The sequence below is a fragment of the Orussus abietinus genome, unplaced genomic scaffold (genome assembly GCF_000612105.2).
Source record: "Orussus abietinus isolate OABI.00-Male unplaced genomic scaffold, Oabi_2.0 scaffold6, whole genome shotgun sequence".
Lineage (NCBI taxonomy): Eukaryota > Metazoa > Arthropoda > Insecta > Hymenoptera > Orussidae > Orussus > Orussus abietinus.
The window spans coordinates 1380566-1396971 of NW_019396002.1; the positions used below are offsets into that span (position 1 = coordinate 1380566).

General features: G+C 38.5%; 4 protein-coding genes across 10 annotated transcripts; 2 read left to right on the top strand and 2 right to left on the bottom strand.

Moving 5' to 3' along the window:
- Positions 1 to 191: 191 nt before the first annotated feature.
- LOC105694296 (dolichyldiphosphatase 1) lies at positions 192 to 3726 on the bottom strand. 2 transcript variants are annotated; one of them, XR_001103521.2, is made up of 6 exons: positions 3429 to 3726; positions 2876 to 2976; positions 2597 to 2775; positions 2275 to 2499; positions 901 to 2201; positions 192 to 826 (listed from the first exon to the last, which is right to left on the bottom strand). XR_001103521.2 is itself a non-coding variant. In XM_012414821.2 (5 exons), the coding sequence occupies exons 1-5, from the start codon at positions 3538 to 3540 to the stop codon at positions 2072 to 2074; spliced, it is 747 nt and encodes a 248-aa protein (XP_012270244.1). In that variant the 5' UTR covers positions 3541 to 3726; the 3' UTR covers positions 192 to 2071. The 2 variants fall into 2 exon arrangements, 1 of the variants encoding a protein (XP_012270244.1); XM_012414821.2 differs by having other exon boundaries at positions 192 to 2201.
- A 243-nt stretch (positions 3727 to 3969) lies between these two features.
- Positions 3970 to 9758, top strand: LOC105704513 (mediator of RNA polymerase II transcription subunit 16). 4 transcript variants are annotated; one of them, XM_012433799.2, is made up of 15 exons: positions 3979 to 4017; positions 4094 to 4260; positions 4362 to 4508; positions 4569 to 4767; positions 4864 to 5110; positions 5216 to 5371; positions 5452 to 5621; positions 5697 to 6024; positions 6091 to 6298; positions 6380 to 6554; positions 6615 to 6761; positions 6873 to 7086; positions 8858 to 8967; positions 9041 to 9186; positions 9364 to 9758. In XM_012433799.2, exons 2-15 carry the CDS (start codon positions 4199 to 4201, stop codon positions 9485 to 9487), a joined length of 2433 nt encoding a protein of 810 aa, XP_012289222.1. In that variant the 5' UTR covers positions 3979 to 4017; positions 4094 to 4198; the 3' UTR covers positions 9488 to 9758. The 4 variants fall into 4 exon arrangements, with proteins under 4 accessions (XP_012289220.1, XP_012289223.1, XP_023290036.1 ...); XM_012433797.1 differs by having other exon boundaries at positions 3970 to 4260; XM_012433800.1 differs by having other exon boundaries at positions 3970 to 4260; positions 5697 to 6021.
- Positions 7287 to 8762, top strand: LOC111674334. Its single transcript, XM_023434269.1, has one exon. It carries the CDS (start codon positions 7419 to 7421, stop codon positions 8613 to 8615), a length of 1197 nt encoding a protein of 398 aa, XP_023290037.1. The 5' UTR covers positions 7287 to 7418; the 3' UTR covers positions 8616 to 8762.
- Positions 9759 to 11516: 1758 nt separating the features above from the next.
- Positions 11517 to 16368, bottom strand: LOC105704515 (alpha-1,3-mannosyl-glycoprotein 2-beta-N-acetylglucosaminyltransferase). Of its 3 annotated transcripts, none has more exons than XM_012433806.1 (11): positions 16065 to 16368; positions 15464 to 15590; positions 15149 to 15236; positions 14803 to 14972; positions 14418 to 14669; positions 14185 to 14323; positions 13879 to 14107; positions 13678 to 13782; positions 13527 to 13617; positions 13283 to 13453; positions 11517 to 13207 (listed from the first exon to the last, which is right to left on the bottom strand). In XM_012433806.1, exons 2-11 carry the CDS (start codon positions 15566 to 15568, stop codon positions 13094 to 13096), a joined length of 1464 nt encoding a protein of 487 aa, XP_012289229.1. In that variant the 5' UTR covers positions 15569 to 15590; positions 16065 to 16368; the 3' UTR covers positions 11517 to 13093. The 3 variants fall into 3 exon arrangements, with proteins under 3 accessions (XP_012289229.1, XP_012289227.1, XP_012289228.1); XM_012433804.1 differs by having other exon boundaries at positions 15149 to 15254; XM_012433805.1 differs by lacking the exon at positions 16065 to 16368 and adding an exon at positions 15901 to 16056 and having other exon boundaries at positions 15149 to 15254.
- Positions 16369 to 16406: the final 38 nt, after the last annotated feature.

Sequence of the window (16406 nt, forward strand, 5' to 3'; positions counted from 1 at the left end):
TAAAGTGATCTCCCCCCAAATCCCCAGGAAGAGACCACCTGGCAACACTGTTCACTCCAGACAAATATCCTACCTCCCAAACTATATCTAAAAATGCAGCAACATTCATCCCAACTCATTCACTCCCCAGTTCTCTAACAATTTCATTTCTATGTAGCCCCGGGAAAAGTAATATAAAATTTCGGCGAGTATTTGAGAGCGCTAAGTGACGTTAAAGCTTAACGTCACCCGTTTAGATATTTTTATTTCTGCATCGCTTTTTACAAAACACCATGAACCGTAAACCCGAAGTCTATCAATGGAATAAAATTCTTTTCTCTTATATAACAACGGGTCTTCTATCGGCAGCTCTTTTGATAAATCAACCGCCGTCTTATAAAAGTCGGTTACAATTGCCGATTTAACAAACGCCATGAATAAGTATTTACAATCAGTACGGTGTACGACAAACCGCAGGGTTAAAAATTTATATGGTCTGTCCCAAGAGAGTGGGCCTATTTTTAGAGCTTACATCGTTAAGGGGGAAATCACCGACGAACATCCTGCGAAATCTACCCTATGAGTACTTCATATTGTTATAATCTCATTTTACAAAGTGTTCGCGCGGTATATGTATTTACAATTCTAATAAATTCGTCGAAAAACCGCGTATTCATCGTATTCATCGCATCTCCCTTGTCCCCGCTTTTCGTTCGAATTTCTATGAAAATTTTCGCAGAAACTTGGGCTACTAAATACTGTTTCTTTTTTTTCCCGCAGAATATTGCTCGGTACAAATCTCGGCATCGTCGCTCAGATACAAGTTGATCCCTTATGAGTTGTGCCACTAAAAAGAGCCATTATAAACGGTATGCTTGTGTATATATGCAAAGTACAGTTTGAATAAAAAAGAAAACATACCCAAACAATTTTATTCAAAATGGCCACCTCGGGTCCAAGGAATTTACTCGGCAATCGGTAAAACCCTAAAAAGATCAATTCTTGCTTTGGAAAGACGTCAACAAACGATCTTGTTAGATAGAAACTACAGAAACGTATATATATATCCTAGTGATCGGTGAAAGATTTACAGTAATTCTATGTACAAACGTGTACACGTCTGACTGAATGAAAAATATTTTTTATCACATCAGTACATGTAGTAAAAAGCTTGCGGTCACTTTTAATCCGAATAAATAAATCTCTTGCTGACAACTTTCAAAAGTGCACTTTGTCCCAAGCTCGATATATTTCCCGTTAGTCAATAAAAAACTGTATTAATTTTCACTGCATTTAAAACGCCCATGGCAGAGGCATCCCTATCGAAGGAAAAAAACACTTCTACTTAACGAGGTAAGTTTTGATTTTAACATTTGCGTTAACGAGAACGAAACGGGAAAATACGCTTTTCTCTCAGGTTTTACTTCTCCACATTTGTCTTTTTAAGAAAATATTTTAACCACAATAAATACACCATTTCCTGGTCCGTACCCATTACCTCTTACTCGAGGTACGTATATAAAAGTCTATTAACTATCGTTTTATCTACCCAATACCAAGACAGGGTATACGCAGTTAATTAAACCTACTCTACAAACCCTAAATTTATCAGCCTTATCCGCATGGTATTGTACTAATATCGAATAGAAACAAAGTGATCTATGTTACTTATTGACAATTTCTCGAATAAATATCTATGTAAGGCCGTTCTCTACTTATTATACAGTCGACTGTTCATCAGTTCAAGAGGCGAATTACCCCGGATAAATCAGTACAGCACTATCGATTGGAAACCATTGAATCTAAAGATTAAGAGGTTCCGAAGTGGCTCCTCCAAATCTAGAGCACTAGATCATCCTACAACTCTTTACATCTGCAGTTTCTCTTCCCAATTTGTCTTCAATACTTACACGAAGACTATTCAGTCGGTTATCCTGTTTACAAGTCGATTCTAAACTTGCTCCGATGACTGGTTACCAATTTACCGATCAAGGAAATAGTTATAACCAGTTGCAGTGCCTGCACCATTTCTGTCCACGATTCACACATGCATCAATTATTTACTATTATTCCATTGATTGACCATCATCCGTCATTGAGATTTCATGGAGACAAGCTTTCGAGACCTAGCTCTGGCCTCGGCACGAATGTTCGTGTACTCGAACCAAAGTACGTTAGGAATGAGTGTTGTGTCCCGTAGGAGGAGATACTCTGATAATCGCCTGTATAACACATAATTCAAATTTTTGTAAAATTTCTCATCATAAAATGTTGTATTTGCATTTCGATACTTACCATGTTACTATTACTGGGAAGAATGGCGTCAAAATTAGATGAACTATGGCAAACCATGTTACTCCAAAAACGCAGCCAATAATAGCGCCACAAAGTACCTGTGCCATCGTATGATATTCCAGGTAAGTTCTGCTGTATGACACGGTAACTGCTAATACGATGCAACTTGCAATGAGCGTGGCTCGCCAGAACCTCTCAGAGACAGAGTTATTATTGTAATGCAACCTGGAAACAAATTATATAACGGTTCATACATAATTATAGTAAAAGTAAATTATAATTGACTGAGCAGGAAAAAAAATTAGTTTTATTTTATATTCACCTAATGCAGACAAAGAGTGTCGTATATGCTGCAAAAAACCATATGAATTGCGAATGCGAGGATGGCATGCCATATTCAATATATATCGTAGCACGTTTCATCGGTCGATCCTCGCATAATGTATGCTTCAAGAAAAAGTTGATGGCCTCATTAATAGTAATCCCTCCAAAGAATGTAATCTGTAAGAAATATTTTTGCATTAGTTTCATAATCATCCCTGACCACTGAAGTCTGACCAAAAAAAATTAATTTCAATAATGCAATACATCTTCAACTTACCGTATGCAAATCTCTCCTGAATAAAACCAATGCCACAAATCCAGCGATAATGGCAAATGGAGTTAGGCTTATTAAAGCTAAAAGTTTGCCCAACAGATCACCTGAAATTATCAATATTAATAACATCCATACAAAATCGTAACTGAACCAGTTCAGAATTCGTCTTCCCTTTTTAAGTACAAATATTTCAATCGAGATAAAATTATCAAAACATGTGGAGCGAACTAAAATTGTAATAAAAACAGTTGTAACAAAGTTTCTTTTCACAGTACAAACTGTTAGAAATAAAAAGACAATATAAATGTTTTGAAATATTCCTGCCGATACAACCCCCTCCACATGTATTCCATCTGGTTAGCAAGTCTGAGACTTCCACTTTGGAGGTTAGTTTTTCCTAACGTCAGATCTTGCTTTCTCAAACGAGCAACGCCCATAAATTAACGTCTGTTAGGTAGCAGCTCCAACAAGGATTAACCGAGGTACACGCGCGAAAAAATGGAAGCTGAAATCGACGCCATACACGTTAACTCGGGGAATTTTCAAGGAAGTTTACCTTGTGGATATTCGACGAGCGTTAAGGAGAAAGGAACCCAGTCCAATTTGTCGATCAAATGGGCAGCGTCCAATTTACGTTCGTTGAACGGCTCTTCCTCGAGATACGCCATAATGGAGACAAGTTACTGACATTCATATGCTCTCTGCGCGCCCGACAATTCACGCAATCGCACGTTCGAATATAAATGGTCGTCGCCCGGCCCGGCTATGCTCTATATACTCTGCCGCCATTTTGTTACATTCGCCCGGCAACGCACATGCGCAATAAAGCAACCTCGGAACACATTCTCTAATCGTTTTTATTCTTCTCGGCATAAGCTTTCTCAGTTGAATCTTCAGATTAGAATTTGTTTCATGATATTTCACGCATTTCCTGCCAAATGAATTGAATTTTATGTAGAAATAGTATGTTTATTTTGAATTTTGTAAATGCGACATTTGAATGCCGCCATATTTGAACTTAACTGCCATTGGTCGAGAGAAAGAGTGTGTCGTCAGATGAAGACCAATCATGTAAGTCTACAGGTGGAGTCAGGTGCAGCAAGGTGCAGTCGCTTGTTGCAGTAAATTAGAAATTGCAAGTAAATGTAAAAATCGGGTTTGAAACCGTTTTAATTATTTTAACATTGTCCATTGCTTTAATTATCAGTTTTCTGTGAATAGTTTTTATGATCATCTCGCATAGACATCGAGAGGTTATGTTATATGATAAATGCATATGACGGATGTCAACATCGGTATATGTAATATAACCTCCTAAAAAAAAAGATGGATCTACTATATACTGTCAACAGGAAAACCTTCTCAAAATCACATGTAAATCATGAAAAGTAAGTTGAAGTAATTTTGTTTATACTAGGGGATTATTTTCTTAAATGTAAATATCTTCGAAATAGATGCAGATATAAGACTTACATTATTGACATTTTAGCTTATACGATGGGCAATCTTTGTGTTCTCTGTCGAGTCGTAACATAGCAGCATTTACGACAACAACTGAACTCGACGACAGCAGTGGAAAGACATGGGGTTCTCACGTCTATGTGTGTGATCTCAATATGCCTTGGCATGTTCACAGGTATGCATATATTTGGTTTCTCTTTTGATTCTTCTTACTAATCGTATAATAATTCACCAGGGTATTATCAAACAAATATATAATTACGGCCTTGGAATGGGATTTACCTGGAGATAAACTAGTTGTAGCAGACGCAGCAGGTACTGTGCTACTATGGATGTTTAAAGATCATGTTCTTAATGATTGGGTATTGATCGGTTCTGCGAGTTTCCCTGGTGAACACATCTTAGGAGCTGCTTGGTTCCACAATGGCAAAAAGGTATCAGTAATCGTTATTAAAATATAGAAGTCATTTTGCTAATAGTCATTTCGCAGTTGGTTTAGAGTTGTAATATGTAACATTATTCTTTTCCAGACTGGACTGGTTACAGAAAAGAAGGATAGCATTCATTACAGTGAAAAATTTAATCACTTGCTGTTCGCCCCGTCGGTCAGACAATTCGGAGGTCGAGCTGCTGAAGGAGTTTTAGTCGTATCGACTACGGGCATGGTTGGAGCAGTGTTGATCAGTAGAGATTTTCACAATCCAGTCTGGTTCGCAACGGAGAGTTTGGGTAGCATGCGACATAGGATCACTGCAGTCGACCTATGTTACGGAAAAAGTAATTTTTAATATTAACATCTCTCGGATAAAACTATTTCCAATATTAACTTTTTAAAACTCTTTCTTTATTGAAATTTAAACGATATCTTCCTTTTTCTTGTAGATGGTCATTTCCTGGTAGCTGTTAGCAGTGGCAATATTTCACTACCGATCAGATGTTATCGAGTGTTGGTCAGGAAAACCGATGAAAAGTGCAGTATAACTTCCCAGGCGCTGCCAAGTTTCTTCTTGCAAGACGGTGCACCTAAAGATGTTTCTTGTTAGCTTTCTTTTCAATTACCGCATTCTTTTTTTGCGGACTACCTTAAAACAATAGAAAATAACCAATGTTTTCCACAGGTACGAGCGTTACTCATTTAAAGTTTGTCGTGCGCGAGGACGCCGATTCATTGGTGGTTGCAGCGAACAGTGAGAGTGGTGGATTTGTCGAAATTTGGGAACTAAGAGAAAAGTGCCAACCAGTGCACAAACTTTTCCAGCCAAAGACTTTGGAATCCTTCAAAACAGTAGTATGTACACAGTTGTCTTGTTTCATAACCTGTCATTATTTTTCATAAACTACAATTCAAATTTTTGTTGAATAGGTTTGGCAGCATCAATCACAGTACCGATGTCAGTCCCCGGTGACTGCAATAGTGACGACAAAACTATCGATTGTGACTACTCTGCCACCGCCAAGCTATGTTGTTGTAGCACTAGCAGATTCTTCTGTACATTGTTTAACTCGCGACTGTCTTAAAGAGGTTGCATACTCATCACTGAATATGTCCTGGCGTCAGGATGAACCTAGTAGCAAGTATTCAAAGTCCTCCATAACGATATCACACATTGACATTTCTTGGTTAGGCTGCGTATTGTTGGCTTGTGATACTCATGGAAGTTTGTACTTATACAGATTGCTGCCAGAAGGTGGTTAGTATTAATTACATCTATGTACCGTAGTCTAAGCTTCAGTGAATAATTTTTTTTTTCTTCTAGGTCCATCGATGACTTTAAGTTACGCTTGTACATTACTCGAGTATTGTTTGGTAACTGGGTTGGATTGGTTAGATCTCCTCCTTTGTCTAAGATCATCAATGATCGAAACCCTCTGTGAACGATTGGATGCATCTTACAACAGACAGTCTCCACCAACTCAGCAATATCACTATATTCAATTTCTCTGCATAAAAACTTCATTGTACAGGTTAGTTTTTGATTGCAAAGCTGGCTCGCATATACATGTTTACTATAATTACCAGAAAAGTAATAGATTTAAATTGTATAGATTGTTAGCAAGTGGCCAAAACAAGGCAGCTGATCTCGCCTCGTTGTTGATGGTGCACTCCGTAGCAACAGCATTCAAATCTTTGCTGAGACCTTCCGATCTCATCTCTCATGATAAGGGACCAGCAGAAAGTTTAGCTGCGGTTATCAACGATGCGATAACGGACGTCGACAAGGTTTGTAATATTGGAAATAAAAATGTTGCAGTCATTTTAATCAGCTGGAATTTTTTACAGGTGCTGCTACATTTGGACCCAAAAGAATTTACAGTCGAGCCCAGCACATTGCAATCGTTGCAACAATTGATCCAATGGGTGGCCGATCTGGCACTGAATCTTTTGGCAAAGTTACCAGAGCAACGGATGCAGATGAAACCTGGTGGTGTAAGTTTCATACTTCTTGTTAATTTATTAATTATTTTAATACGGAATTATTGACAGGCTAGAATAAATATATTTTAATATTTATTTACTTGTCTGTCCCTGATCAAAAAGTACGAACTCCTGAAGGATCACAAGGCATTAAACACAGTGAGAGAACTCCTGGTTATCATTCGTATCTGGGGACTGCTGCGACCTTCTTGTCTGCCAGTTTTTCTACGCAGTGCTGACAACCTTGACGTATTGGCACTGCTGTTCCAGTTACTCTCGAAACTTGTGCAACCGAATGGAGATACTCAGCAACAGCAAGTCGATGACAGCTTAATAGGTAAGAAACATATTAATCTTGATTTAATTATTATTTTAATAAATTCTGAATTCTTTTTCTCTGAAGTAGTAGTTAGAATTGTGAATTTTTAATGAATCGTGTGTGTTTTATCAATTCTATACTAAGCTGCAGGAAATGCGATAAGAAACCGTTTCCTGAAACCTCGAGTGTTTCCTTTGAACGGTAGTTTTTATATAAAAGCAGAAATAAATGGTTTGATATCGTTGCACTCTTCTGAATGAGTTCTCTAAAAAGTGAGACTTTACATTTTTAATCGAAATAATTTTTATATAAACGATAATAACGGTGTTTAATTTGTTCATCTATTCACAATGACAAATAATCTGGCGAGGAAGCACAAGAGTTCTCTAACCTTGGTGAAGAATCCACCGACAACGAATGACTGTGGCAGTTCAAGTGAGGTTGAACAAGATTCAAGAAATTTTCATTTAAGTTTATTTCTGTCAATCTCTTGTTTAATGTTCCTGTTGTATTGGATTGTGCTGTGTCCATTGCTTTGGGCCTGTCTGCAGAATGGTTTAGCTCCCCGGAGTTGGCCAAGATTTTGGCCCTTCGCATTCTGGTTCGTAGCACTATTAGTTTGGTTGTTAATCATGTCATTGTTCGTTGCATTATGGAAATATCTGATAAGGCGTAAACAATCACGTGAACTGGAGATTGATAAAAGAATACCGCAAGATTGGACACCACTGCTCAGTCACAAGTCTATGTCGAAGAAAGAAAATTTGCAGAGCAAAGAGAAACTTACTGGTCAAACTGAATCGACAAATGATGAAGAAATCAGAAAAAAGACATCGATGGAAACAGAATTAAACGAAGGCTGCGAAAAGGATGACTTACAACTTGTGAGGATAGCTACACCTTGTTCCTCTGAGGCTGCTTCGGAAGAATCTGAAAATACGAAAATGCTCTCCGAAGACCCTGAGCAGGAAAGAATGTCTCCGGTAACTCCTTTGTCTCCAAGACAATTATTCTTCATCAATTTTCTAAGGCAGGCTGAAGTGACTGGTAAGAGCAAAAAAGTCAAAGACTTACCGATGAGCTCTAAATCTGTCATCGAGTCCTCAACTGATGAGGTGACAAATACTGCAAAAGAAAGACAATTCAAAGAAGAAGGAGACAAATCTAAAGATACTGTGGAAATTAATGAATCCTGCATCGATAAACCTGTGACCTTCTTTGACGAAGAGATCGGAAGCTTTCAATTGCACAAAGAAGAATTTGTAACTGATAAGGATCCTGATTCGAAGTCTTCAAATAAATCAGAAAATCAGCAAAAAGAAGTCTGCGAAGCCAAGGCACCTAATCTAGAGAGATCAAAAGTCAAATCTCAATACTTTATCGCAGATGTAGAACCTCTTGCGAATAAAAAGACAGAAGTCTTTCTGAGAATCGAACCTGATTCAGGAATTGCAAAATTAGAAGGTGCTTATGTGATAAATGTGTCTAAAGAAGATTCTAACTCTCATGAACACGACCGAGAAAACCAAGAGTCATTCAGTGAATAATTCTCTAATAAAATCTGTAAAGTTAAATCATTAAATTAGTAATTTAAATATAGTGATCCTATGTTTACTTTAATATTCCCATTATCTTCTTAAAGAAGAGACTATTTTCATTTGCGTTACATGCGGGTGAACTATTCTCAATTATTCTTAAATGTAAGCTTTAAGCAAGAATACTTTCTACTACCCGACATTTTTTATCGCACTAAAAAAATCAGATTCAAATTTACAACCGCTCTTTTCAGACGAATGCTGCTTACTTCCCAACCAGATAATGATACCTCAACTGCACCAGGCCAACAGTATTACTTCGATAGCGTCACCTGTACTCTTTTACCAGAGTCTTCCGCTTCAGGTAAAAATATTACTCGCATACATTTTCATCATGAAATACAACCACGTATTACACTGAAATTTTTTCATTACAGTTAGAGTACGGCATCGAACCAGAGCAGTTACTCTTCGTACCAGAATTAAATCCAGTCGAAGGGTGTATGCACACCGGACAGATAGTTGACACCATTCGTCACTTGTATCTGGGCAAACAACCACTTTACGTAAAACAGTGTACAAGGTAATTATTTTAGGTTATACAAGTTCTATGTAGACCAAGAAAATGTCTTGTAGAAAATTTTGATTTCCTTCGAGGGCTTTCGATCCTTCAAAATTAACCAAGTTATTCCTGATGACAAAAGTTACAGTCGACTTTAAAGAAGACATTTCATTAATTCAATGATATTATGCATTGCAGATGTGGAGGTAAAGCACAGGTGCAGAATATGACGCGAACAGCTGCAATTCGAGCCTGGGACCAAAGATGGACGCGTGCTTGCAGATGCGGTGGTATCTGGAGAATCCACAAGAACTCCCATTGATGAACCAATCGCTCCTACTAAACTATTTAAAAAAAATCGACCGATAACGTGCGTCATCACTGCCAAAAATTCGAAGCGAAGCAAACCAGTTCGGGCTTCAAACTCGAGTTGCGCGTGCATCGGTCTAGAGAAAAGAAATCCGAACAACGTGATGAACTCTTCAAATAATCTCTTTCATTGCGTCTGTAAATACACGAGCCGTTGTAAGATAAAAGGAAGAGCCTGTATTTAGCTGAGCCAGCGATTAAACTAATTTGTACCTAATTAGGTATCCACTTTGAATTGGGATAGCCCTAAGCGACGTCACAATTTTTGCCTCAACTCTGAACAAAGCCACAATCTGAGATCTGTTTCAATAATTTATTACCTTTTAATCGCATATTTATAACAGTTGTCGCCTTCGGCCTTCGTCAAATACTTACTTCCAAACGAGAATAAAACTAATAATCGTAATAATATTAATAATAATGTGTGTAAAACGCTGCCATAAAAAAATACCCCTTGACAAACGACGCGCCCCTCTTGTGCCTGGCCGGAAACAAAGATTAGTTTTGCGGTTCGTACGAGCCTTAGAAAATATTCTATATCTCTGGCGAGAAGTTCGAGAGCAAGCCTGGGACTCGGTGAGAGGAGATAAACCGGATAAACTTAAGAAAGCTTAACAAAGCTACAAGAGAGCGCCGAGAATCCGCATTCGCTTTCCAAATATTCGACATTAGTCGAGTCGAACGACTATCTACAGTTATCACGTTGTTAAATTATCGAAAACTATTGCAGACTATCACGCAACTCGGCGACGATCGGCCTCGTCAGAATATTCACTGAGATAAAAAAAAGAACAAAAACCACGTAATTACTCCGAAGAAATATATGTTTTCCACTAAAACAAATGACAATATCCCTTCGAATTTCATTAAAACCATAATGGATTTAATTCCAATTAATAACTTGGTGAAATATCTTATTCAATCCATCGAAGGAAATGGTTTCTTCGGTGTGGGAAAATAATTCCCTGCACCGAGAAGATAAGTGTCATTGAATAAATAAATAAAACTCTATTCCTTCAAGGAAATTATTCCATTGAATGGAGTTAAAGAAATGAAACGTAATTTAGATTTGACTTGATTCTTACAAGATATGAAATATTCCATCGAAGCAATGCATCGGACAGTTGAATATTCGAAATTTATGTTTTGCGAAGACTATATCTCTTTGGTTTCATGCTGAAGTTACTTCAACTTAATTCAAAGGAATAATTTCCTGGAGTGAAACAAAGATTTTGTTTCTCAGCGTTGATACAAGCTACAAATCACCGTTCGCCGAGGAGTCGATTGCACCGCCTTTGATTACCTATCTAAATCGGGGGGAGCTAATCCCTCGGATTGAAAAACACTCTCCATAGTACCTCCACATAAATTCTAACTAACCGTTACAACGAAGGAAATTATTCTAGCGAGAAAAATTGACTATCTAAGGACGAAGTTGAAAAGAAAGGAACGCGAAAGACAAGCAGGCAACGTTTTCTCCTGGCAAGAAAACCGAAATCGCAAGTATCAGCACTCGAATGCGACAAGGGACTAGCAGAGTTAACAATAAGAATCACCTTTCTCAACGTTCGTTTTCAGAGGGATTCCCCTCGACCTCAAGGAAGACGAGACAAGCATTAGAAGTCATCGCGCTAAACTAAAGAATCCAAAGCGCTTTACACTCCCGCCTTAATTCTACTAATTCTTACGCCATACCGCAGCCGCGATTCCTCCTGCTGGATATAAATATTTCCTTTGTACACGAGTTAGTTATTTACAGCGATGATCGAGGCGATCGAGTCGCAGAGTACTCGAAAAACGTTAAAGGATTTTTAATAATTCTTTTTTCCTTACAGGGTGTACCAAATTGTTTCAAACTTTACAACGTGAATAACGTAGACTGTAAGGAAAGTCTCGACACCCGTGGAATTTTAATTTTCACGAAAAATTGTTTAAACGTCTATAAACGAATTAAATATATATATATTATTTTTTTTCTTGGGTGTCAGGACCTTCCTTAAGGCCTTCACATTCACGTTGCAAAGTTTGAAACGATTCGGTACACCCAGTTCGGAGAAGTTTCACAAACAAAACTTCCTTGACGCCACTTTCGCATCGCCTTAATCACACTCTTGTAGATTAATCCAAGAAAATACAAGAAAAAGTATAAATGCAACTGTAGAGGTAGAAAGGATCTACGAGAAAAGCATCTTTAGAGGTACATCGAGTACTCTTCGACTAGGGCGCTCTAAAAAAATTGTCACTTGCAGATCGCAAGCCCCGAATAACATTATTCCATTATGCTCTTAGAGTAATCGATGAGTGATGCCAGAGTGCCCCGAGGATGCAATTATTGCACTACCTGAGAGAGGTGGACGTTGTTTCCCCCGGGTGCACCCGGGGGAAACAACGCCTGGACCAACATTAATACATTTCTATAATGTAACGAGGATTTAGTGGTCCACATATCACGGTCTTTCCTTTAGCTTTCTCCATAACATTCCCTGAACGTAACGTGGACACCTCTCGACATTCTTATTTTTCAGACATCGTAGTTCCCTAGGACTGAAATTGCAACAATTACGGCAAGACTTATACAAAACGGAATCTCCTTAATCTCTGACGCACTGGGACTAAAAGTCTTCTCGTTTTAAGAGTATATCGTAAACTTAGCGCGAACGTCAAGCCTATTTTTCGATAAGAAAAATAAAATGTCCCAAAGACAGCGAATGCATCATCGATGAACACATTGCCTTGCGACTTATAAAACGAATGTATACTTATCCTACAAACTGAGCGCACTTATAAGCGGGCAATGTGTGGACAATTGAAAATGCACATTTTGTACCACTGATCAGAACTCGAAAGTAATTCTGCGCTAGATAAATTGTCTAATCGTCGGCGATCGGGAGGTTCCATTATGCATGACTCGGTACAATGATAATGCTAACGGAGGCTGTTCACCTAACATCACGGTATCGAATTACTTCTTCGTTAACGGCGTTGAAAGATGTATAAATTCGAACATACTTTAATGCCACGATCGACGAACAAGTCATTCGATCGAATGATGTTAAATCGTCCTCCCAATATTAGACGTTGTCTGTACACTGTGCAAAGAATTTTCCGACATCCGGTTACTACGAAATGGAATAAAAATTTCGGACAACGCCTAATACAATGTAATAAAAATATATGAAACATTGTATAACGGAGAATCCCGAGCACCGACGCATGGATGCATCGTCATAATAGTCCTCTTCTAGGAAGAGCATCGTTTCCTCGTTATCTCTTTAGATCAGACTTATACAGTAAGTGGTAGATTATTTACAGGGGAACATTGGTTCAGGATAGTCCAGGCACTCTGCTCGTGAACGACGAAGGAAAGTCTTTGACACCTTCCAGGTTTCTCACATTTTTGGGCTTCGGTCAAAGAAACTTCAGAAGTACATCGGCAGACTTTGCCCACTTCCTCGGTCAGCCAGTCTTTTGGAATCCATCAACGAGGTTCACGGCTCAGTACTGCAACGGTTTGAGAGTTTGAAAGTTATAAATCTCTGTTGTAACGACGAATTATGTGTTAGCTCCAGGTGATGTCGTAGCCATTCCAGTTTGCACTTGGTGCCAGGTGCACTCTGCGACCGTTGTAGAAAAACGTTACAACGCCTCTGTAACCAGTTCTTGGTACGCCACTCTGTAAAGAGGAAAATTTTAAAATACGAAGGAAACGATGAAACTGAAGATATTTATTTTCTTTGATGTACAGTACCCTGAAGTCGTCCATGAGACCCAACATCTTCGCAGTGTTCTTATAAGCCTGACGAGTATAGTATGGTATCCTGACCGGACCAGCCGTAATGATGTTTCCACTCTTTAACTCGGAGTAACTGACCACCTTCGATTGATAGACTTCGTGAACGAAGGCTATGTCATAATAATCCTAAAAGTTATAACATCGAAAATTAATCCTGAAGGGAGACTCTTTTAATCTCATTAGAATTACTATGACTTACTTTTAACAAATACGTTAAATTCATCTTTGTGAAAGGCACAAATTGCTCGTTTAACTTGATAAACTTCAGATGCTTTTCGTAGAACAGTCCACTAGAAAGGAGAATTACGTAAAGTACCTACACTCGATCAAAGAGTACCGAAAGTACTTACTTGCTAACACCGATTTTCCCGAAAGTTCTCGTCCTAGATAGTTCTGGCCTTATGCAGGCTCTATTCTTACGTTGATCTGGCTGTCTGATCCAATCGTCCCAATATCTGTCCAGATTTGCAATTCCGATTTGAGATTAAGAAATGTCATTATATATTCTTTGACAATAAATTGAATGCAAACAATGTATCACAAGTACTCACGATTTGGGCCATTTGGGTGCAAGTTCCAGCCAAAGGTCTCGAGTAAGCATCCAGCCCAGACCAGGGAAGAAATCGGTACGATAAAGAAGATGCGGTGCATGATCGTCAACGAGGCCCAACTTTCCATTGTCATTCCATGCAGACACGCACCAAAGGGAAGGATCGGATACTAACAAAGAATAGGTTCCCAGAAAATATTCGAAGAAATCTGGAGCCACATCCAAATCATCTAAAACCCACCAGAGCGTTTTTTAAGCTTCGCCCATTATACCGACGAGGCTTCTACATCGTTATCATTAAATATACCTTCGACTACTATCGCAGTGTTATATCCAAACTCTAGAAACACTTCATTCAAAGCCCATCCGTAATGTCGAGCTATCTTGAAGTAGCCTTTGAATTTTTTTTCTCTTGGAGGGACTTCAATATCGGATTGATCAGGTTGCTGCAACATTGGTTATAGGTTAATTTAATATTAAATGTCAATCCACATTTAAAATAAACCACGTCTGAATTTTGTTTCTATAAAGGGAACTTACTCGTATGTGTATAATTTCATCACCATAACTGTGGATAACTTCTGCAGTCTGCTCGTGTTCACAGTCCTGGCTAACGATGATAGGAAACTGCTCCGGACTGGGTCTCAACTTGATCAACTGATCAAGGCATCTCTGGACGGTGATTCGGTTACAAGAAAAGACAAGAACTGCGATCACTGGTGCACCATTGTCCAATGTCTTCTTTGCCGTTGGTTTGTATACCTCACTGACAACCTGTTTTTCAATCTTCGACTGAAAAAACGATTTTTAAGTCAAAAACAAATGATTTAATTTTTTAAACTAGGACTTAAAATAAAGAAGATGCTTTTTTCTCTTTGAAATGATTCTAAGTATTAGATTGACATAAGAATGTAAGACAAGTTACAAGCGCTTGAAGGTCTTCCTTAGGTGCTTCTACGTCTTCAACTTTCTTCTGCGATTCCTCCCCTTGATTTTTCTTCGTGTTTTCAAGCTCCTTAATCTCGTTACTTGTGCTCTCTGGCAGCGCGACATTATTTTCAACTGGGGGTAGGGCACGTAGTTCCTCAACTTGTTCTGAAGAGAAAGACTTTAATAACGGAACTATCGACAGTGGGTCACTTGATATCCGATAAGAGAATGATGGAGAGAATCATCTGCTTTTATTTTGACGTCCACTCGATCATATTACTAACATAATTCAACTTTGACGATTCCCTCTACAGATCTCCTGCGATTAGATCATTGCTTACTTCTGTGCTCCCTGCTCCTTCGGATATTCCACAGTAATTCCTTATTAATTGCGATCTGCTGTTTGACATCTTCCTCCAGCTTGTTAATCTGATTCGACAGTTTAATCTACGATTATCAATGCAAGAAAACATTGTCATTATATTATTCTTCAAAGAAAAAGACCAAGTCTGTTTGGAAAGAAACCTATCTACTACTTTGATTAGTTGAGAAGCTAATTCATGAATTAACTGACTATTTCTATTTCTACTATAATTATCATTAAAGAAATACAACTATTAATGATATAAAATTATTCTTCTCATTTGTTTCAATACCTCTTCATTTTCTTTGCCGATTGGTCGATCCAGGAAGAGAAAATATGTAATGACGCCCCATACTAATAGCGAGGCGAATATAAAGCCGACCAACCTGTTCCGCATGGCAGATCTATTGTCACCTCATCTGAAATTAAAATAAAATATTATTAAACAATGAATATTTCATGTACCGTTTAACTACACATCTCATGCACCATTCCAGAATAACGGAAACATTAAGTGCTGAAAAAAAAGTACTAAAATTCAGGAAATCACAAGGCATGCAATTGTTTAAACTTTTCCTCGCTTTTAACATAATTTGACAGTAGACACCTCTATCTGAATCTGTCACCTCATTCAATGACAGCGCGGAGTTACAAAAAAAAAACGATTTCAACAAAACCGGTTTAAACAAAGATATAAATCGGTAAAAATAAAAAGCTCAGTGACCTCACCGTTACGTCATTATAAATCCTGTCAGGGAAAAATGAAACCGCTAGACCCGGAAAATACCCTTGACATTCCAGAATTTTACTCCGATTTCCAGAAGCAAACAGGATCAATTGGCATCGTAGAGTGACACGAAAACGTCGGATAAAAGAATTAGAATTCGGTTTACCATTCCGTCATCAGCAACGGCGATCAGGATCGAATCCAAAATCCGGCGACCTTGGTGATAACGGAGAGAGGACGTGGACTAACATGACACGACGCAGAGCAACGCAGGTGATCGCAGGTGATCACAAGCGAGGGCGAAGACGAGTTCTGCGATAAGAAGAGAATGGGGAAGCGCGAATTAGCTAGAATTGGAAGAAATTGTCAGTAAGTGAAAATTCTGGCCTCGGAAACTCATGCGACGACAGCGACGTCGGAGGTCATGGCGAATGGAAAAAGAATGTAGTGACGTGCAAGGCCTTAAGAAAATAAATATGGCGGACTACATCTACCAGAGATGAGTTGG

What these genes read in the sequence shown, in the direction of transcription:
- LOC105694296 (XM_012414821.2), bottom strand. Translation starts at nt 3,540, where the DNA reads ATGGCGTATCTCGAGGAAGAGCCGTTCAACGAACGTAAATTGGACGCT. An exon ending in GCTCGTCGAATATCCACAAG is followed by an intron (nt 2,977 to 3,428) that starts GTAAACTTCCTT and finishes TGATAATTTCAG; the next exon opens with GTGATCTGTTGGGCAAACTT. An exon ending in TTCCCAGTAATAGTAACATG is followed by an intron (nt 2,202 to 2,274) that starts GTAAGTATCGAA and finishes TGTGTTATACAG; the next exon opens with GCGATTATCAGAGTATCTCC.
- LOC105704515 (XM_012433804.1), bottom strand. Translation starts at nt 15,568, where the DNA reads ATGCGGAACAGGTTGGTCGGCTTTATATTCGCCTCGCTATTAGTATGG. An exon ending in AGGAAGACCTTCAAGCGCTT is followed by an intron (nt 14,670 to 14,802) that starts GTAACTTGTCTT and finishes TCGTTTTTTCAG; the next exon opens with TCGAAGATTGAAAAACAGGT. An exon ending in GCACCCAAATGGCCCAAATC is followed by an intron (nt 13,783 to 13,878) that starts GTGAGTACTTGT and finishes AAATCTGGACAG; the next exon opens with ATATTGGGACGATTGGATCA.
- LOC111674334 (XM_023434269.1), top strand. Translation starts at nt 7,419, where the DNA reads ATGACAAATAATCTGGCGAGGAAGCACAAGAGTTCTCTAACCTTGGTG.
- LOC105704513 (XM_012433797.1), top strand. Translation starts at nt 4,199, where the DNA reads ATGGATCTACTATATACTGTCAACAGGAAAACCTTCTCAAAATCACAT. An exon ending in TCACATGTAAATCATGAAAA is followed by an intron (nt 4,261 to 4,361) that starts GTAAGTTGAAGT and finishes TTGACATTTTAG; the next exon opens with CTTATACGATGGGCAATCTT. An exon ending in TGGAATCCTTCAAAACAGTA is followed by an intron (nt 5,622 to 5,696) that starts GTATGTACACAG and finishes TTTGTTGAATAG; the next exon opens with GTTTGGCAGCATCAATCACA.